The 22,631-nt window shown below is 35.4% G+C and overlaps 1 protein-coding gene across 6 annotated transcripts in view; it reads left to right on the forward strand.

Annotated features, from left to right (window-relative positions):
- The window catches only part of RUNX1T1 (RUNX1 partner transcriptional co-repressor 1), a 178,396-nt gene that overhangs the window by 147,630 nt on the left and 8,135 nt on the right, over positions 1–22,631 (forward strand). For all 6 annotated transcript variants that reach the window (XM_043976910.1, XM_043976908.1, XM_043976911.1 and 3 more), the window contains 2 exons: positions 4,941–5,009; positions 11,300–11,490. In XM_043976910.1, coding sequence (XP_043832845.1) covers positions 4,941–5,009; positions 11,300–11,490 — 260 coding nt within the window. The remainder of the gene's footprint in view (positions 1–4,940; positions 5,010–11,299; positions 11,491–22,631) is intronic.

The raw sequence follows: 22,631 nt of genomic DNA on the forward strand, positions 1-22,631 counted from the left end.
TCTGACATTATATAGAAGAATATTTCCCATAATCCTTAACGTCTTTGCAATAAGGAGATTGATATATTTCATTATCAGTTTCTTTGACCAATGTTTTGATTGACCTTTTAAACTGCTCTTAATTGACTTTTAAATGTATAGAAACAGCTTCAGCCTTTCATATCACTTTTTACAACAGTGATATGTAATGATAATATCAACACTAGCATCATAGGCTTTTGGTTTGCTAGAGAAAAATCACCTAACTGATTTAATTAATAGTAAGATTAAACTCACGTAATAACAACATGGTGTTTTAGAAGACCAATTTTGTTTTGTGTATGTAAACTTCATAGTTCAGTGTCCATTATTTATCATAGTTGCCTCTACCATTGCTACTTCACCCTAATCATTCATTTGTTGATGACTTATCACCATTGAGGGGGGAGTTGGGAAAGAGTGGATTAAGCACATTAAAATTATGTTGAATGACTCCAGCAACATGATTAATTATATTTGTTTCTTTTGTTCTCAAAGTTTGGGAATGAAGTTAGTGGTTCAGAAGCCCATGGTTAACAGTTTCATAATGCTTGTGTTGACTTTCAAATAAGAAATAAATTGATAAAGAGTCATCTTAATAAAGATACACTATACCAATTTGCTAATCATTGATGGATGTTAAGCAATTCCCTATCATGTGTGCAATTTATATTCAAATATGCACATGTAACAATAAAATCGTCTTTTAGAAAATGCCAAGGGGCGGCTAGGTGGCGCAGTGGATAAAGCACCGGCCCTGGATTCAGGAGTACCTGAGTTCAAATCCGGCCTCAGACACTTGACACTTATTAGCTGTGTGACCCTGGGCAAGTCACTTAAGCCCCATTGCCCTGTAAAAAAAAAAAAAAGAAGAAGAAGATGCCAGGGTTTTTTTGTTTGTTTTCTTTTCCTATCCCCAATTTAAAAATAATTCTTCATTTTAGGCCAATCAAGGTTTTCTAGGTGATTCAGATTAAAAAATTCAATTAAAAAATTTCAAAATCTGAATGATGTCTTCACATAGTTGATGATGGTCCCTTTATGTTAGAGATGATAATCTAAAACAACAAAGGGCTTGCATGTATGATATCTATTATGGGAGATAAAAATGTCTAATGTAAGAATTTATGTGATTGTAAAGCAGTTTTTTGTTTTAATCAGTTCAAAATCATACTCTATATGAACACACTTGATTGTGCCACTTAATCTGCAAAAGAAAAAATAAGCTGCTTATTAAAACCTTTTTCCTCTTAGGTCCAGATGGGTATATTATAATAATATTTGTCAAGATATGATAAAGCAGAATTCTGCAGTCTGTAGTATAAGTACTTCCATTCCCCCCCCCCCCCTGCTATGGGTAGCATCTGGTAGCTAATCAAAGACCTTTACGTCAAGTTTGGAGTAGATGTTTATATCCATGTCCTATTTTGTAAAGATATAGTCACTACCATTTTGAATTTCAAAAAAGCATTTTGCAAAATAGCTCAGGATGAATAGTGCTAATGTTTTCCATGGACTGACTTTTTTGATATTTTCTTCATATTTCTCAGTTTGGGAGATTTGCATTGTGTTTGTACCTGGCAGTGTGTAACCCGAGGAACTGGGAGGGAGTAGTGATTGAACTATTGTAGTCAGTGTTGTGAGGCATTGTTTAACGTCTTCATTTATATCCAACTTCTCAAAATATTCTGATTTAGATATTTCATTCTATAATTAAAGATATTTAAGCACTCAAACTGTATTCGTGGTTTGAGAATACAATATGTTATCTCAGGGAAACCAGAATTTTACCACTGAGTCCATAAATTTAATGGAACTCAGGACATCAGTTCATGCCCCTAGTTTGTCATTATTCAGGGAGTGGAACATTATGAAGGTCATTTTTCTGTAATGTAATTTCATTCTGTTTGGACCAATACTTCAGCAATCCAGCTTGTTTTGTAATAGTGTCAGGAAATAACTGGGTTCAAATCCTGCTTCCTACATTTTTGTGACTATGAGCAAGTACTTAACCTTTTCAAACCTCAGTTTCCTTATCTGCAAGACGGAGATTTAAAAAAAAAATCATAGGCTTGTAGTGAGGATTGGATGGGATCATGTTGGTAAGCCATTTTTGGAAATCACGAAGTGCCATATAAATAAGAGCTGTCACATAGTAAGTGCTTAATAAATGTTTTTTCATTCCTTAGTATCATCATCATCATCATCCATGTATTCCTATGCAAGGGTATGCCTTCCCCTATTAGCAATCGCAACTCTTCCATATCTTTGTAGGTTGTAAAAGAAAAAAATCCCATCCCTTGGTGGCCTATCTTTCGTGGCCTATCTTTTGGTTCAGTGAGGGGCCTCACTGAACTTTGCTAGGTTGATTCTTAGATGTCAGACTATAAGAACAGCAACAACAAAACTTTTATAAAAAATATTTCTGCTTTATAGGAAATTAAGCTGGGCAACTTTTGCTTTTTGTTCTGTGTATTCTATCACACTGCGATAGTAATACTATTTCTCTTGCCTAGGATTTTTCATTTGTGGTCTTACTAGATAATTATATTTCAAATGCCAAGTTCACTCATGTTTTAATTAGTGGCTCTTTGCCTATTAAGACCTTGATGACTTTAAGGTTGCCTCATTTTCTTAACCCAGTCAGTAAAAGTACTAACCTGCTGTTGTGAAGCCTTCAAGCTATTAATGCATGCTTACTTTCATTTAGAAATTTTTTTTCATTCTCTTGCAATTGTTAAATGTCCTGTTTTGCCTAACATTTTTATTATTGTTTCTTGCCCTTTGCCCATAAATTCTTCCTTAAGTGCTCTCTATACTCCTAAGAAGTAACCTTTTCTGTATGTTAGTGAATTGTGGCTAACTAGTTGTGACTCTTCATGTCTTTTTTCTATGGACTTTTAATAAAAATTGAAGTGTTGTGGTAGACCTTTTGTTGAGTGTAATCACATTCCCTTTAACACCTGTTCAAAAGAGTGTGAAAATTACCCTTTCTTATAGAAATGACAAGTCCTATTCTTGTTGAGTACCTACTAAACAGGATATTTCAATCGGTACCATCACCATCATCCATGTATTTTGACTTAGAAAACAGCCCTCAGAAGATATAGGAAAGTTTGACATGGCCTATCGATGTTCTAGTTGTAATATCAACATCTTAATTAGATTTCCCGTTTTTGAAATATTAAAACACAATGAAACATATCTGACAGTAAGTTTATACTGAATAAGATTATTTCAGTGCCTTAATCACAAAAAAAGAGTTATAGTATCTCAAAGATGAAAGGGGCCAAAAAAATAATTTTGTACTGCAAACACTGATTGTGAACTGTAGAAGACAGAGGCTATATGGTTCACTGGAGAGTGGGCTAACTCTGGAATCAAAGGGCCTTGGCGTGCTTCCTCCCTCTGTCTGGCACTTCCTAGCTGAGGTCTATGGGTCACTTAATCTCACTTGCCCTTGATTTATCCATCTGTAAAATGGGGGAGTTGAAGTCACGGCTCTTGAGATCCATTCCACTTGTAAATAAATCTATGATCTGTTAACCCTTTGTAGGATATTGGGCCCTATCTTGACCACAACATACCTTGGGAGATGTTTTGATTTAGTTTAGGGAATAAGACTTCAAATAAGAAGGGAGTGTCAAGGATCATCTAAATGTATCTGATAAGAATCTGCAATACTGTGTCCCTAAAAAGGTGCCGATTTAGCCTCTTCTTTGATGTTTCCCTATACTGTATATCTAACCACCTCTTTCTTGGGAATTTTTTTTTGGATACTTCTAATTATTAGAAGGATTGGGTTTTTCCCCTTAACTCCAAGTGTAAACTTCCTTATTTGCAGTTGATTTTCTGGTATCATTATGAAGAAAGCATTTCATAAACCTTTAAACAAATACTCTGGGTGAACCTCTTTTAATATCATTTGCTTTTCTCATAAAATGACATTTCAGAAAATTTCCAATTGTTTTAACTTACTACTGAGTTGGCTTCCAAATAAATGGGAATTTAAAGTATTTTTAATCAAAATTTCAAGTGGAAGGTGGCATTTGTACCAGCATAGAATTTCTGTTCAATATATCAGGTGTGTCAGATGCTAGACAGAACATGCTATTAGGTTTATTTTAAAGCATAGGGTTACAAAAAAACTACAGTCCTTGTGTTTGTTTATCATCCATCATGTTTCCTATCCATATAAAGTGATTTTAGCAATTAGAATCTATGCTTAAACTTTGTCATATGCTGACTAATTTTTCAATAAATTCCTCTCCCAGACCATTATACCCAAGCTCACATTTTAATGTGAAATTCAACTCTCTCTCCCTTAAATTCATTTGAAACAACAGTGGTCAATTTTATTACTTGATAGTATTCACTTAAGTGTGAGAAGTAGTTGGACATGGAGATATGCCCCCTCCACTTTTTTTTTCTCTTGAAAGCTATGCATTCAAAGTTATAGCACATTGGCGCCTTAGCTTATCTTTTGTCTTCTAGCAGATCTTTTTCTTCCTCTTGCAAAAAAAAAATCATTCAATAAAATTTTCTTTTATAAAACAAATGAAAAACAAGGATTTTTCTCCATATTGAAAATCTCATCTCCCCTCCTCCAAAAAGACCCCCCAAACCCCAAAACAAAACCCAAACCTCCCAAACTATTTTTTACTTTTAAAAACTAGATAAACTTGAAACACATAGACATTAGGACCAATACAGTGTCAATCTCTTCTATTTAGGATCTGATGATTTGAGGCTTTTGAAATTTCTGAAAATAAAATATTCTTTAAATAATTTTGCTAGGAGTAAAGGATCCAAGAAAACGGGCAGTTCTCTAAATCATGTACAACGACTTAACAATGCTTATGATGTTTTTCCCTCCTTCTCTTCTTTTCCTCCCCTCCCCCCATATCCCCTTCTCCTCCTAGAATCACATCGGGAATTCCTTCACAGGCCTGCTTCTGGATATGTGCCAGAGGAGATCTGGAAGAAAGCTGGTAAGAATTGTTTAAAAACATGAGCTTAGTGTTCTGACAGCTGTGTGCAGTTGTTAATGCACTGATGTGAAGAATGACAAGAAAGGACTCACTGCTAACAACAACAACAACAAAAAAAACCTTATTTAATATTCTTAAACCAGGCCTGATTAGAACATGCAATAGTCTTTATTATAGCAGCATCTGCTAGTGCCACTATAATTGAGGGGCTGTCAATATTTCCATTAGAAACCCCTATTTTCAGGGGGCTATAATGGTTTCAGGCTGAAATGTGGCATACAAGGTCTCAGCTTGTGTGCAATTTTTCTTTCAGAAAAAAAAATCTGGCTTTTAAAAAATTAAATTGCATACTTCAGCCTTCTCCTCCGCCTTCCCCACATCCTCCATATATATATATATATATATATATATATATATAGTGTGTGTGTGTGTGTGTGTGTGTGTGTGTGTGTATGAGAAAGGAAGGAAAAAATCCCATCAGTGCTATTTGCCCCATTTGGGAGGATGGCTTAAAGAAACTTTTGGTTATATTGAATTAAGATTATTTTAATAGCCAGGCCCTAATAGTGATTAGTAGTAGGGTGGGCAAGAGAGAGAATAATTTTTTTAGTTAAATAATAAAAGTTTCAAAAACTTAAGATTATTTTTTCCATTGTAAATGCCTTTACTTTATATTCTGTGATAAATCCAAAGACTTCCAAGGTATGTTCACTGACTTGCTAGCAAAAGTAAAGAAGGGGGTGGGGTGCGGAGGCTAGGTGGCGAAGTGGGTAAAGCACCGGCCCTGGATTCAGGAGTACCTGAGTTCAAATCTGGCCTCAGACACTTGACACTTACTAGCTGTGTGACCCTGGGCAAGTCACTTAACCCCCATTGCCCTGCAAAAAACAAAAAAAAAGTAAAGAACGGTCATATTTGAAGTGGCATCCCATAACAGCTAAACAAAACCTACTACAAGGCCAAGCAAGGTGATACTGCACAATTGCTGAAGGAATTGAATGGTGACATAAGGAAAACTTTACCTTAACTCAAGCCTGCTGTGGCTTTGAACTGTTGCAGCTCCAACATTAAACAGTACTTTGCCTACCTGAGTTAGAGATCTGGGAAGTGCTACATTTACAGGTATTAGACAGCCTGTGGTCTGGCAGCAATAATCACAGGGCAAGAGTCAAATGAGGCCCTGTTCCCCCTCTCCTATAAAAGATTTCTATTTCTGTTTTGATTTGACTCAGCTGTGTTTGTGGTTTCATGCAACTGGCAACCTCTCCTCTGGTCACTTGGACCTTATCCATTACATTTTCATGGATAGTTGAAGATTTATCTGTTTTTCTAAGTGGCTAGTACTGAAATCAGGAATCTTATAGTATTCAAGGCTTTAATAGCATGTATTGATAACTAGAAAGAAGATGTCTTTGATTAGCAAGGCAAGGCAGTCTAGATAGCTGAAATTCCAGGTTAAATGGTGTGTGTGTGTGTGTGTGTGTGTGTGTGTGTGTGTGTGTGTGTGTGTGTGTGTGTGTGTGTGTGTGTGCGCGCATGCACGAGTGCCTGAGAGTGAAAGGCTTCTTTCTAGCATGTAGTTTTTATCATTTCCTTTATAATGCTTTTGCCAGTTCTCTTTTCTAGTTTATATTATCTGAGTATACAATATGGCTATAAAGTCTCTATGTTGTGAAATTGAGGACACAAGGTGAAGGAAAGACCACTGGTTCTATAGTCAGCAAACCTGGGTTCAGTTGTACCTCAGAACCTTAATATCATCATGGTTTTGGGCAAGTACATATAACTTCCTTGGGCCTCAGTTTTTTCATCTGTGATATGACAGGGTTGGACTAGATGGCTTTCTGAAGTCTCTTTCAGGTCTAGAGCTATGAAACTATCAGACCTACTGTACTGGTGTCTCAGCAACAAACTGATAAGCGTCCTGGCTCCTGAGTAACATTCCATCTGGATCCAGAGGAATATGTTGAGTTACTTCTTTGGATCTTGGGAGTAATATAACTTACTCTCCTAAGACCCAGTGGGTTAGTTTTCTGTTGGGATGAAGCAGTTGTTCTTGCTCTAGATTTCCTTTTTTATGTATATTTAAATTAAGTCCTTGATTCCTTAAAAAGAAAAAAAAAACCTGACAGTAAACTATTCTGTAATTCTGTTTCCTTCTGTGCTATTTTCTACTCATGCCTTTGTTTGACTGCTATTAAGTGAGAGCAGATTTTCTCAATGTACCACCTTTATTAGAAAGTCGGTGTGAGTAGCTATGGACAAAAGAAGTTTACCTGAGCCCATAAGCAATTGGAAGCGGATACAAATTCTGTACTTGAGATTTCCTACTTTTCCCATCTTGGATGGCACTGAACCTCACAGGTCCACTTTTATTTCTCCCTTTCTACTTTTTCTTTTGAAGCCTTTTTATGCATATGATTTTGGATTGGGGGACAGGGTAGCTGATAGAAGAAGAAAAGACAATGCTTCAATTTGTGTTATTCAGTTATCCTGAAAAAGGAAGAGCTAAATAGCTATATGTCACTGCTATTGATTTTGGTGATTTGGATGACTTTTGTTAAACATTGAGATTAATTTTTATATAGTCTTTCAGATTACATTTAAAAAACCTGAAGGAATTCTCATATTTTAAAATAAAGTATAATTATAAGGGGGTCTGGAATTACTAAAAATTCTCAATTGTCCACTATTTACTAGATTCATTTCTCAGCAGGTTTCTTTTTTTTTCCTGAAATATATTATTTATTTTTCAGAAAAAAAATCCATAAGGTAGATACTTCTATTGTCTCCATTATACAGATGAAGAAACTGAGGTTTATCAACATTAAATAACTTTTCCCAGGGTCACACACATGTATTAAGTATCAAAGACAGAATTCAAACTCCAGTTTTCCCAAAGCCAAGTCTAAGACTCTATGCAAGATGTCATGCCACCTCTCAGTTTCATTTTCTGAGCTTAATAACCAATTTGGGGTCTTGTTTGAGTGGTGACTTTCCTCCCCTCTCCTTCCTACAAGTCTGAGTTCTGCTTTCCAGTTTCAATTCAAATCCTATAAGGGCAGCACAGTGTAGAGGACTGGAAATTAGAAAAAAGAGTCAGAAAGGCTTAGATCTGAATTCTCTGCACAATTACCAGTTGACTAACCTAAGAAAGTCATTTAATTTCTCTCACACAAAATTGTGACCCTTCCCCATACCTGGCATTCACCCATACTATTAAAGCCTTCGATGTAGGAATGTATATTTGTATGCAAACATGTGTCTGTTTATTTTTGCATTCTGTATTGTTTAGAGAAAAAGGTTGGAATGTTTCATTATAAAACCATAGAAAAACCCAACTTCAAACTTTTTGCAGTAGGAATATTATACCTTCCTTAAGTTTAGGGCAAAGTATAAATGATACCTTCACATTAATGCATCTATAAAACATTGAATCAAAAAGCTTTCATAAAGTATAAAACAAATTTGCATTGAATTTGAATTCATACCCAGTATACCTATCTCAACATAAAATTGAAATTGCAAGAGATTTTATTACGTATGGAAAACAGCATGTCATACTTTTGTTTTTGGAAATTGAAATTTTACCAAATGGTGAGTTAGATGTAGACCAGATTCTTCCCAACTTTATAAACAAACCTCCAAAAAAAAAAATAAATAAAAATAAACAAACCTCCAAACCAAACCTTAGAATAAAAAGTCTTTATAAAATTTGAGGCATCTCACATAAAGATAGTTATAAAATTGCATCTGTATGTTTTCTTCTGTATATTTCTTTTCAAATGATCAGAGAATGTTTGCAGTTGGTAATAAATATTCAAGCACCTTGCCAATGTCCTACCAATTCTCTTTGCTGATCTGTATATGCCTGTGGGACTAGAATAGGAATGCATAATTTAAATATAAATTGCTTGATTTGCATACACAATTAGTCAAGCTGCAGCTTTGATCGTAAGCAAAAATTATTGTCCTGTATTGCCACTTAGATAGAATTTTAATTCACCTTGAATATTCAAAGTAAATTAGGCCTTGACTGTATAGTGGAAGAGTAGGACTTCCCTCAACCCTGTATTTCCCCCACCCCCCAACCCCCTCCCCGTTACTTCTTCCCTTCTTTGTCCCTGCCATCCAATTCATTTGTGCTTGGATAATGAGTGGAGATGTGAAGAAATGCCCTCAGCTTTTTGGTAATGTTCTGGTTTGGCAAAATTTCCATTATTAAGATCACATTAAAAAAAACCAACATAATTTTAAACATGCTTTAGTTAGAATAAGTGCCCTTTAATTGTTCATACCTTTAGGTTTATGAGTTTAGATAATATAATTAAAGAATGCTGCTGTAAGAAAGCAGGTTACAAGTGTTGTGGCAACTGATTGCTGGGTGATGGTTTTTGACGATTTCATAAGCTATGAACTGTAGGTATGTCAAACAAAGCTCAGAAAACTAGGCAACTAGAGGAGTACTTGTAACTCTTACATTTTTAATCTACAGTAAAACATTTTTATTAGGAATCTATGTTTTTAATTAAACAGAACATTTAATTAAGGTGCTTTTTAAGTGGGTGAAACAATTAAGTGCAAACACTTGAATGAAACATGTCATAATTAGTTTTAATAGAGTGTTAATTGGTACTACGTTTGCCAAGTTAATAATTACTGCTTATTAAATTTTCAATTAATCATTGTCATTTTGCTTTGAATAAAGATGAAAATTAGATAAACTAATTCAGAGGGAAGATATTTTCCCTTGTTAATTAGAATAGTTAATTTTTTTAAAAGGGAAATGACTTGTTGTAGTTGTCAATTGTATGATTGTACGTTAGTAGAATCTTTGCACTCTTTCTATATCTAAAACTGAATAACAAGTTTGACAGCTTGTGTTTTCTTTCAGTCAGATATGAAAGATGTAAAACCTGAACATTTTCTCCTATGATACAATGCTGTGATAAAGTCCATTGTGATGTAGCAAGTTAATTAAAGGAAATGTAGGTGTTTGGTTGAGTAGGGAAATGAGTATTTAAAATTTGAAAATGGAAATGGTAAGTCAGAAAGCAGTGATAAATTTCAAAATCTTCCTATCATCCACATGGTGTATACCCTCTCCCCCTTAATAACTCTCAGGAAATGATTACAGAAGAAGTAAAGCTATATTGTCTGTTTCATCATTGATTTTCTTTAAAAGGTCTGCATTAACCTAATTGCTATTATGAGTTACCCTTTTAGTATTCTCTATTTCATTCTTAAACTAGCAGAAAAATTGGGGTGGGTTTTAAAGGAGATTATATATACAAACATGCATACATACATTCATACATACATACACACACATATATACCTTAGAAACCCCATATATACATAGGTTGATGTGTGTTAAGGTGTGTATATACACATAAATAAATTTATGCATATTTCACCTCTGTTTTGATAAGCATACAAACTGGCTATTTAAAAAAAATTATATTATTAATTTTTGTTTTTACATTGCCTAAACTTTCCCCTTTACTTTCCCAGAGAGCCAATCTCATACAATAAAAAAAAAAATTAAAGAAAAAGAGGAAAAGGGAGAAAATCAGCAAAACCAATCAATGCATCAAAAAGTTTGCTAAGAGTATGTATACACATACACAAAAGTAATAGAAATATATATAAGTAAAAGGCATTCCTCAATAGACAAGTGGTCAAGGAATATAAGCAAACAGTTCTCAAAAGAATTACAAACTATTATCATGTGAAAATGTTCCAACTTGTTATTTTATTATTATATGTTATTGTTATGTTGTTATACTAGTAACATAAAAATTTCAAAATCAGAGATATGAAGTTCAGAGGGACTCCCCAGGAGTCCCTTAATAACATGTTAATTTTGTATTCAAGAAATAACAAGTGCTTATTGGAGATTAGTCTCCCTACTCTAGGCAACTGATGCATTAGAAAGTTTGAAGCAGCTCAATTAGGGAGATTAAACATTGATATTATTGACCAAAAACTGAACTCAGTTTTTGTTTCACATAGAGTGAAAAAATGCTCATGTGTTTGGAAAATAAGTTAATGTATCCAATGGGTAAAACATCACAGAGGAATTCTGGTAGCTTTTCACAGGATTGTTTGAGAATACTCAAGGGAACATCTCAGTTTTTAGGGCTGTGTGGAATCTTGAACCAGCTAGAAATGTGTAACCCTCAGATGACTCACGGTATGTTTTGCATAGTACTCCTTCATAGATAGCTATAATCTAAATTGCTGGGCTGATTTGCAGACTTTCTCTCTGGGGTTTTGTTTCTTTGTAGAGGAGGCAGTCAATGAGGTGAAACGTCAAGCTATGACTGAGTTGCAAAAGGCTGTATCAGAGGCAGAGCGGAAGGCCCATGACATGATCACTTCAGAGAGAGCCAAGATGGAGCGAACAGTTGCAGAAGCAAAGAGGCAGGCCGCTGAGGATGCCCTGGCCGTTATCAACCAACAGGAAGATTCAAGTGAGGTAAGACTTTAGTTGGAACCTTGAAAATGGCCCATTACCCAAGGCCTCGAAGAGAAGAAGCTTTAATTTAACATAATCTTTCATAGCTTGAATTTGGGTATCCAAATGCACACATGCAAATATGTGTTGGTTTCCCTAACTTGTCCTGATGGCGTATTTGAAATTTTGAAAAAGTTTGACCATGTAACTTGGATACGGGTATCAAAGACAAAATACTGACTGCCATTTGTTTTTGTTATCTATCTGAAATAATAGATGAATTTGTTCACAAATTAAGATTTTTCTGTGTGTTTCATGGATGTCTTGATAAGATTGAATTTTGGTAAACTTCCATAGATTTCCATCTATTAACTCAATCTAGATTAGATCTCTGTGTTTGTGTATGTCTTCATACCAAAAAGGGAATCCAATAATAGAGATGCTTGGTATAGTACCAGGTTCATACAAGATAAGTGAATCAAGTGCTGAAGATGAAAATTTTCCTTGATTTGGATGTTTTATGTCAGCTACAGGGATTATATGTGAGCTTAAGGGTGTAGTGAGCAACATCTGCTAGGGAGAAGATAAAAATGAAAGAATGATAAAGAATAAGATTGGAATGGAATGGTAAACCTCCCTGTAGACTTGAGAAAGACAAGAAGCTTTGAAATCTCTGTATGGGAGGGAGGGACATATGGCAGGATATGCAACAGGAAGTTAGTGTTAAAAGAATAATACAGTTATTGCTCATACTGAAGTGTTTGGGGTAAAATGAAATTTCATTTCTTTTAAATGAAGACCTGGAAAAAATGGGGAGCCTTATGAAATATTAAAATTGGTATACAAAAAGAACTTTCATTAAAAAGGTCCCTCTAGTCTAACTCTAATAACATTTTAACTTCAATTAAATATTTCCCAGCAATCTCACGCACATCCTTTATTTCCATATTCTTTGTAATAACCATTACAATGATCCTTTCATTGTAGGATATTGCCATCAGAAAATATTACTCTCATAAACTGTTGTTCTTGTACAGTGATTTATATATTTATATATAAAACACAGCTAATTGCTTAGATGGCATTATCACAAGGACCTAGGAACTGTGAGTGTACAATACAGTGCATGAGACTGCTTTTCTTTTTTTAATATTTTGTAAAATAATCAGAGCAATCTAGTAAAATGCTGTAGTCAAGAGTTGAAGTCTCAGAATCCCCATGAAGTAGCAGCTTCAGTGAAAAGACTACGATTAGCTAGTCTCACCAAGCTGAACTAGCAAAAAGCCTGAGCTGATAAATCAATGGACTGCTACAATACATATCTATAATTTGAGAGAGAGAGAGTAAGGATTTAATTTGTACCAGGCTTCTCTAGAGATGAAAGACCCTGCGGGATCATGAGATGCCCAGAGTTTCTATTTAATGTTTAGCAGATGAATAACAAGGAGACAAAAGGAATTGATTTTCAACATCTGAAAGTTTCTCAGGAAAAGAGAGACGAGGGGAAGTTTATCTACCCTTTAACTACTGACTATTCCATTGCCGAATTAAACCAGACATAAATTCAATTTTATTGGCATCTTGTAGCTAAGATATTCAAGAACTTTGTTTTTATTTTTTTATTAACATCTTTGTATGAGGAGAAATGTTTTGCTCTTTGTTATAGCGGTATCACTGATATGTGTCATTGTTATTAAAATAGCATCACTTTAATGGGCATATTTAAGATCATTATATATATTAAAAGTCTTTGGAGGACACAATTCCAAAGATAAATAAATGTCTCAGAGGATAATGTGAATTAAGTTCTTGCATTGTCAAAGTAACATGGTATCTACTTTCAGGGTTCATAGATTTCCTTTAACCCCAAAATACAGGCAAAAGAATACACAGCCATGTGTTGTGTAGTGTAAAAAGGACTCTGCATTTGAAGTCAGAGGTTGTTGGTTCTAATTCAGCCTCTGCAGCTTACTAGTTGTGAGATTTTGGACAAATCAGTTCACCTCCAGGCCCTACAGTTACCTCCTCTCTAAAGTGAGGGAATTTGGCTGGGTGAATTGTAAGGTCACTTCCAACCCTAGAGCCTAAAACCTGTGCTGTGTGACCTCCATGACATTATTTCTTAGTGCTGATGGTTTATAGAGTGACTGAAGAAGCAGAAGATCACAATTTTTTCCCTCAGTATTTCTGCATCATGATTCTTTTTTCTTGTTGGGAACCTTCAGTAAGAATTAGGTGGTCTGAAAAGAATATGAGCTCCTTAAGGCAAAGACTGTTTATTTTGTCATCGCATCCTAGGACATCTAGCACCTTGCTCAGCACGTAATCAAAAATGTTTGCTTAATAAATGAATCTTTTGAACTATTCTTTCTCGCAGTCATTCTGCATGACTTCTGCAAAATTTAGTGTCTAATTCCTTGGATGATATTAAGTCCCATTTCATTTTTCTTAAGGGCTATTTTTGTTGATGCTTAGACCAGTAGTTGTCATTTGGTCCAGACATACCCATACTGCTTTGCTGGCATGTACTTTACTTATATTTTGATAGATGCCTATACCTCTTTTCCATTTGCTAAGTGCCTGTACCTAATAGAAAAGTGGGAATCGGACTAAATAAACAGTCTCAGGGGATAGTGAAAGCAGATAAACAGAATGTATATATTCTAAGAGGCTTATTAGTACCCTGTTTGTCATGGCACCTTGTGTATGAAGTCACTTAAATATTGCTGATGTTCTTTGTGTTAGGAGAACATGACTTACAGATATCTTTCAAGGTTTACTTTAAGAACTTTAAATGTAAGTTATAAAATAAGATAAATTTCCTAAAAACCACTTAACACAGTGCCAGGCACATAGTGGGTAGTATCTAAATGCTTATTCTGATCCCCTTCCCACTTAATATTGCTATGCCCTTTGTGTGGTGATTTATCAACATACTAAATAATTGCTTTCTTAGGATTTGCAAACCACAACCATAGGAAGCATGATTTTCATAAAGAACGTGTAGAAGGCAAGATATTCTTACATTTGTAGATAATTGTTTGATTTGTTGATGTTCAGTAATGTTTTCAGGCATTTTCAATTCTTCATGAACCCTATTTTGGATTTTCTTGGTAAAGATACCAGAGTGGTTTGCCATTTCCTTCAGCTCATTTTACAGTTGAGGAAACTGAGGCAAACAAGGTTAAGTGATTTGCCCAAGTTCACACAACTAGCAGGTGTTTAAAGCCAGATTTGAACTCATAATTATGAGTCTTCCTGACTCCAGGCCCAGCATTCTGTCCACTGCACATATTGCTGCCCAATTATTTGATTACTGGAATCAAAGTTAGCAAAGGAAAGAAGAAAATTTTGTACCCTAAAATTGAGTACCGTAAGAAGTACAGTTTCATAAACTATATACCTATTGCTTGCTAGAAGAAAATCACCTTTAAAATGCCTAGATTTCCTTCTGTAAAACCTAAATATCATTATTATTAGAAAACCGAGTTTTCTAATTTGCAAAGTAGGCTTTGGGGGGTTATCATGGGACTGAAATAGAATATTAAGTATACGAAACGCACTTTGAAAACTTGTGGAGTAGTATAAAAAAGCAAAGTGTTAAGTTTTCACTCTCCAAATGACTTTTACTACATTTGAAAGGAAAAGGATGATGTTATGGAACCCTGCAAACATGAGCAAGTAGGGCTCAGGTCAAGGAAAGCAGAAGATGAAATCTACTTCCCATAGTGTTGTGAAAAGCCAGTATGTAGGATCAATGAGAAATGCAGTTTGAACAGGAAAGTCAACAGCCAGATTATAGGAAGCCTTAAAAACTGACAGCAATTTGTGCTTCACTGAACGTTTTCATCTCTCACATGATAATTTTATTTTTCTACTTAAAATTACTTGTCTTTTTCCATTAAACTACCTACCTGGTGATTTTAAACTAGTTCTCCAGCTTGCTTTGGGTCTGTAGTCCATTAGTCATTGAGAAGGATTGTGAATAACAAAGTAACCCATAAATTACCCCTGTGTAGCAACAGGAGTGGTGTCCTTTCAGATTGACTTTGTGTTCCACCTGCTTTGATTGGAAGTGGGACCTCAACCAAATAACCAAAGATAAACTATACCACACCAGTAGACAGCTGTAAGTTTTCAGTCGCCAAATTGATGTCTACATGCAGTAGTAAAACTGTCTGTCACCTTCCAGCCTCCATTTACAAAGAGATGAGCTTAGCAGTCTACCAAAGAAGGGCAATTCAGTGGCCCTTCTGAAATAGCCGCATTGAACAAATATATCTCCTTAACATTGCCAGAGGCTGCTAAGTCCTGATAGTGAGAACAAGTGGCCTAAAGTCAGGTAATTTATACATACTTCAAGGATCAAAGGAGTGGTACCCAGTGAGTTCCAGGGACTGCAGAAAACTGCATGGAAATAGATGACTTCTTTAGACTTGGCATTGAAGAACTTTACAGGTCAGGCCCTTACAAACCTACCCAATGTAGGCAATTTGAAGTTAAAATAGAACCATGGGGAAAAGAGTTTTCATATCGTATAGCACTAAGATTAAACATATATAAATAACTTCTCTCTATGTATGTATGTATGTGTGCGTGTGCATATATGTATATATATCTGTGTGTATATATATGAGAGTGACATATGTATACATACATCAATCATTTATTAATAGGTAACTGTGAGAGAGAGAGAGAGAGAGAAGAATGAAACAATCACTATTCACAAGAAGGCGGCATTCTAAAAGAGGAAAAATGCATATATAAATGGAAAGAGAACAAATGAAAATAAATTCAAGATAGTTGGGGTTCACTAGCAGTTGGAGGAATCAGGAACAGAAGGTGGTGTTTGAGCGGTACTTTAAAGGACTTTTTAAAAAATCTGGAGCTAAGGATAAGAGAGTATATTCCAGGCAAGGGTCAAGCTTGTACCAAGGGTATGGAAATGGGAGGTGTAGTGCTATGTGTGATGAAGAGAGAAGGCCAGCTTGGTTAGATTGCTAAACACATGGGGACGTAATGTAGAATGAGGCTGGAAAATTACGTTGGCTCTAGGTGTTGATGGACTTTCAACACTAAATACAGTTTATATTTTATCCAGGAAGTTTGTGGGGAGCCATTGAAGTTTGAGTAGGGGAGTGACATGGTCACATGTATGCTTAAGGGCACTTTGGCAGTGGTGTAGAAGATAGTTTAGAGTCAGGAAAGACTCGAGGCAGAAACTTGATAAGAATCAAATCATGGAATACAAATGTAATAGAATTCTCTTGTGCTCTGAGAAATGAAGAAGAGGACAGCTTTTTTTTATAGGAAGATTTATGTGAACAAATGCAGGGTAAAATAAGTTAGAAACAGGAGGACAATTCATAATGTATTGTAAAGGCAAAGAACTTTGAAATACTTAATTCTTGTCTATGCAATGACTAGCCATGATTCAGAGGACCCATGATGAAACATGCTACTTACTTCTTGATGGATGATGAACTCGGTACAAATTGTGCTGTGCGTTTTTTGGACATGGCCAGTGGGGAAAATGGAGAAGAAAATGGTAAACCACTTCAGTATCTTTACAAAAAAACCCAAACAAAACCCTGTGGATATTATGGTCTATGCAGTCACAAAGAATTGGACACTATTAAATGACTGAAAACAATTGTTTTACTAGACTAGTTATATAGATAAGGGTTTTATTTTTCTTGTTTTCTTTTTCATTGTGGGAAGTGGAAGGTAGAGATAGATTTTTAATAGAAAAAAATTTTTTTTTAAAGATGAGACAATAAATAGGTTTTGGTGTCATGAAACACAGTCTACTCAGGGTTTGCCATGTTTTGTACCCATTTTCATTCATAATGTATTGATGAAAATCTGGATGTGTTGAAGAATTAGTGGGTGTGTGTACGTATATATATATAAAATCACATATATACATATGTATGTATGTCATGTCTGTCTATCAGACTGTATACTCTAGAAAGGAAATAGCATGGCGCTCTACATACAGCAGATACCTAATAAATATTTGAATTAAGTCTTAGTTATTTGTGCATGTGATGAATGCATAGTTGGACCACACAATGGCTAGTTTGACTTTTGAGCTTAAGGGAGGACTTGTTGGCTCTGGAGACTCTAGTTTGCTAGTATCCTTAAATTCTTCAATGAGTTGATCCTGATTTTGTTCTATGGGTAATTAGTGTGAATTACTCATGTTTGATTGAAATATGGAATAATCAGTTCCTAAATAGATGCTAATCCTGAAGAGCAGCCAAATACTTAGCAATGATTTGGCTGCAAAGCTGCAGTTGACCCTAGAAGTTGCCTTTTCAAACTATACATGTCGATCATCTATCTCCCTCCAAATAAGCTAATTGCTGTAGTAGTCTGTTACTCAGTCAACTGTGAGAGAGTGGAAAGACCAATGTCTTAGAAATAGAATTCATTCATTTAATCTCTCTGGGTCCCAGTTTCCAGATCTCTCCCTGCCCTACCTAATCTCACAGAGTTGCTTGATGAATCTTTAAGCCCTGTGTAAATGTGAGCCGTGATTATTTTAGGAGTCTTTTTTTTTAAAGGAGGAACTGCAAGCAATCTCCAGAGAACAAGGATGGTTTAATTGTTTCTATGTGGATAATATGAATGCCTAGCACTGTGCCTGGCACATAGTAAGTGCTTTAATAAATGCCCATTTTATTGATAGTAGTAGAAAGTTAATTCCATGGGGAGTATACTTTGGGAATACACATTCAAATAAGATATTTCACTAAAATTTCAGCAAGATGCTAAATTGGGTTCCTGTGACATACCTACATGTCTTCCTCTTTTATAGGTTAGGTGTACTGCCTATTAAAAGTCATAGGCTTGGTGCAAGATAACCAGAAGCTTCAATAAGGCCAGTTTTGTCTAGGAAGGCAGAAGCCTTAGCCCAAGTTCAGGCACCCTCAGCAGAGCCCTAACTTGGAAAAAACAACACTGTAGCACCCTAACCCAGGGTCCCAAAAGGGTCTCAGGATACAGTGCCCTGACCATAGTTTGTAAGCAGCTATTTATTGTGCCTAAACTTAAGGCCCCATTTACTTTCAGACATATGAGCTATTGAAATTGCAGCATTATGACCTTCTTTTAGGAACAATGGGAGAGTAACTGGTGTGAAGAAAAACATTGTATACTGGAAAGAGTATGAGAAGCTGAGTTCAAACATTGCCATTTACTACTTATACCTGCTCCCTCCTTTTTAAAATGAGAGGAGTAAAAAAAAAAAAATGAGAGAAGTAAAGTAATCGTTTCTGAGGTCCCCTTCAAGATTTTTTTTTTTTAAGTGAGGCAGTTGGGGTTAAATGACTTGCCCAGGGTCACACAGCTAGTACGTGTTAAGTGTCTGAAGCCGGATTTGGACTCAGGTACTCCTGATTCCACGGCCGGTGCTCTATCCACTGCACCACCTAGCTGCCCCCCAATTTTTTTATTTTTATTTTTATTTTTGCACAGGGCAATGAGGGTTAAGTGACTTGGCCAAGGTTCTTTCAAGATCTTAATCCATGAATCTGAGTAATGCCTTAGTACAAAAAGACTCAGGCCCTCACTTCACATTTCTTGAGAAGTAGGTGAACCTTAGGTATTTAGCTCATTCTGGTACATTCTAGGAGACCTGGACTCTATTGTTGTCCCCCCTCATTCACAGTTTGGCTCTTTCCAATTTATTTTGCAACTTGGGCCATTTTATACATATCCTCCATAACTCCAAGAGATGATTAACAATTGAGGAATTGGTGCCTTTGAGCAATGAAAAAGAATTGTGCTGAATAAAATTTGTTCTCATTCTATTCAGAATGTCAGTCTTTTTAAGAGATGCTATTTGACATAAGTGGATAGAGTAATGAATGGTCTTGGAGTCAGGAAGGCCTGGTTTTAAATCCTCCCTCTAATAATTACACCATGATTCTGGGTAGGTCATTCATATAATTCTCTGAGCCTCAGATGCCCCTCCCCGCTTTTTTCCTCAGTAGTACTACTGCTTTTAGTGCATATGTCACAGGGCTGTGATCAATCTCAGAGGAGAAAATATGAAGTGCTTTGAAAACTTTGAAGCTCCACATAATGTCAATTAGTATTATTTCAGTTAGTCACATGGTTCCTTGGTAGGCGGAGCAATTATTTGCTACAATAAAACATGCTAGGAATATTTCAACGTATGTGGAGCCTTTTCAATCCTTGACCTCTTTAGGATATGTGGAAGCAGTGGGATTTCTGAACCAAATGACATTTTAGTTCTTTTCTTAGCATAATGCCAAATTGGTTTCCAGAGGGGTTGAACAAATTCATAGCTCCACCAAGGATGTATTTAGTGTACCTGTCTTTTCCCATTTAATGTGGTCTATTTGTTATCTTTTCAAATTTTCTAGGTGTTCAGTAAAACCTCAGATATAGTTTCATTTGCATTTTCTCAATTATTAGTGATTTTGAACAATATTTCATATAGTTGCTAACAGTGTGAATTTCTTTTGAGAACTGTTCACATCACTTGATAGTGTTTCTTTTATATTTGTGTTTAATTCCCTTGGATATATCAATGCTCTTTGATAGGGTTTTGTTTTCTTTCTTTCTTTTTCTTTCTTTCTTTCTTTCTTTCTTTCTTTCTTTCTTTCTTTCTTTCTTTCTTTCTTTCTTTCTTTCTTTTTTTTGGCCAATTGATAGTTTCCTTTTTCATTCTAGTTGTGTTGATTTGTTTACATAAAAGCTTTTCAATTTCATATAATCAAAAAAAAATTTTCTGATGATAGATTTGGTCTCATAAAGAATTTTCCCCTAGACTGTGAAAAGATCTGATCCTATTTTTTTTTCTTCTTTTTGGGTGATAAGAATAGCCATTAATATTTAGGTCATTTCCATTTTGAGCTATTGTGCTATATACTGTGAAAAGATTTAGTCAAAACTTAATTTCTTTTATATTACTTTGTAGTTTTTCCAGCAGTTCTTGTCAGAGAATTCTTCTTTGAGTAGTTTGTGTTCTTAGGTTACTGGTCCTTGAGTTCAGTTGTTTCATCTACTTAAAAAAAAAGATAATTACCACTTTGTAATATAAATTGACATTTGGAAGTACTTTTTTTTTTTGTCACTCCTACCTTTTTTCTCCCTTATTCCCAATGAGTGACTAGGCCTTTCTTTTTCCTTTCCTTTTCTTTTCTTTTCTTTTCTTTTCTTTTCTTTTCTTTTCTTTTCTTTTCTTTTCTTTTCTTTTCTTTTCTTTTCTTTTCTTTTCTTTTCTTTTCTTTTCTTTTCTTTTCTTTTTTCATGGGGCAGTGAGGGTTAAGTGACTTGTTCAGGGTCACACAGCTAGTAAGTATCAAGTGTCTGAGGTCAGATTTGAACTCAGGTCCTCCTGAATCCAGGACCAGTGCTTTATTCACTGCACCACCTAGCCGCCCCTGTTTATTTCCATAGAACTACTTCATAGTTTGATTAGTATAATACTAAATTTGCAAATTAATTTTTGTTTTTAAATTTTTTTTATAATATTGACATAGCCCAGATTTGAGCAATGAATATCACGTCAAATATTTTAAACCATTTGTCATCTTAAAGTGTGGTTTATTATTGTATTTATGTAAGGCTTGATTGTGCTTTGGTGTATTGACTATTGTTTTATCCATTTTGTGGTTTCTTTGAGATTTCCTTTTCCTTTATTTCTGTCTGAATTTTGTTATTGCTATTGGTGTTGTGGATTTATTTTGTATTGTGCTCATTTACTGAAGTTTTTCATTGTTTCAATAAGTTCTTTTCCTGTGTCTCAGAGTTGTCTCTGTTCTATGCCTATGGTTATGTCTTTCATCTCTTTCTGTTGTCATTGCTATCGTTAGTATTTCTAGAACTGTATCATAACAATAGGGGAAAAGAGTCAACCTTGCCTTAAGTCTTAACTTTGTAGGGTTTCTAGCATTAAATGAGTGTTAAATTTTGTTGAAGTTCTCCCCCCCCCCAATGCATTTCTGAATCTAATCATGTGGTATTTGGACTGGTGGGGTGTTTTTTGTTTGTTTTTGCTTTTTATACGAATAATTATGTTAATTGTTTCCTAATGTTGAACTATCCATCCATTCCTGGCATGATAACTATTTATGGTGGAATTATTGTAAGTGGATGATTTTGGGGCTATATATTGCCTTTACTAGGATTTGGGACATTCTCACTGATGTTACCCTATCTGTGTAGTTGTCACTTCTGTGAACTGCAAAGTACTTAGGAGCTAATATGATTTGTAGGTGCATCACAGCTAGATATAACCTTCTTTGATTTGGTCTGATTTAAAGCAGTTAGTAGTCTTTATATTTTCTTGCATCCAAGTTAGTGTCTACTCGAGTTGGAAGATGGTCTGCACATACCTATTGTTGAAGGCCCTAGTGAGTCAAGGCAGATTTACCTAACACTGAGTTAACTCTTTGAATCCAGTATAATAGTTTGCACTCCAAAGGGTAGGATATTCTTCTTAATACTTAGTTAGGTACTTCAGATGTTGCTGATTTCCTCTCTATGGCTTACATTGTGCTAACTGAAACATCCTCACCTGTTTTAACCCAGAGGTCGTGCCCCGCCCCCGCCCCCCCCCCTACACATGAAAAAAAAGAACAGTGTATGGAAAAAGTTTGTCGCCCAGATAACAAGATTCACTTGACTGGGCAGCATAGTCCATTAGTCCATTAGTATGCATGCCTTAAATAGGTATAATAGAGAGAAACTGGGCCCAGAATTGAATAAATAGGTCAAGGAGGGGCAGGATTACAGTTGAGAAATTGCACAGTGCTTATTACAGTGATCTCAAGCTGAACTCCTTCGAAAAGCCTATCTCTTTCACACTACCTAATGTCCTCCCAGTGGTACCATATGGTTACGAATCACAAAACAGCATGATCACAGAAGAATCGAAACTGTAGGTGACCTAAAATGGTAGTGCAAAAACTTGGCAGTGTAAGGCCATATCGTGTTATTAATGATAGCATGTGTGCAAGAAGTGTCAGGAGAAGATATTCTCTTGATATTTATAATTGGAAAAGGAGAAGGCCTGGTGATGTCGGCACTTTGAATACTGATAGCTAGACAGTTTAAACACACCATTCATGTACCACATTGGGTGACCCTCTTTGGAGGATTTACACAAAGAGATGGATGAGAAT

Source organism: Dromiciops gliroides, chromosome 1 (assembly GCF_019393635.1).
Source record: "Dromiciops gliroides isolate mDroGli1 chromosome 1, mDroGli1.pri, whole genome shotgun sequence".
NCBI classification, from domain to species: Eukaryota; Metazoa; Chordata; class Mammalia; order Microbiotheria; family Microbiotheriidae; genus Dromiciops; species Dromiciops gliroides.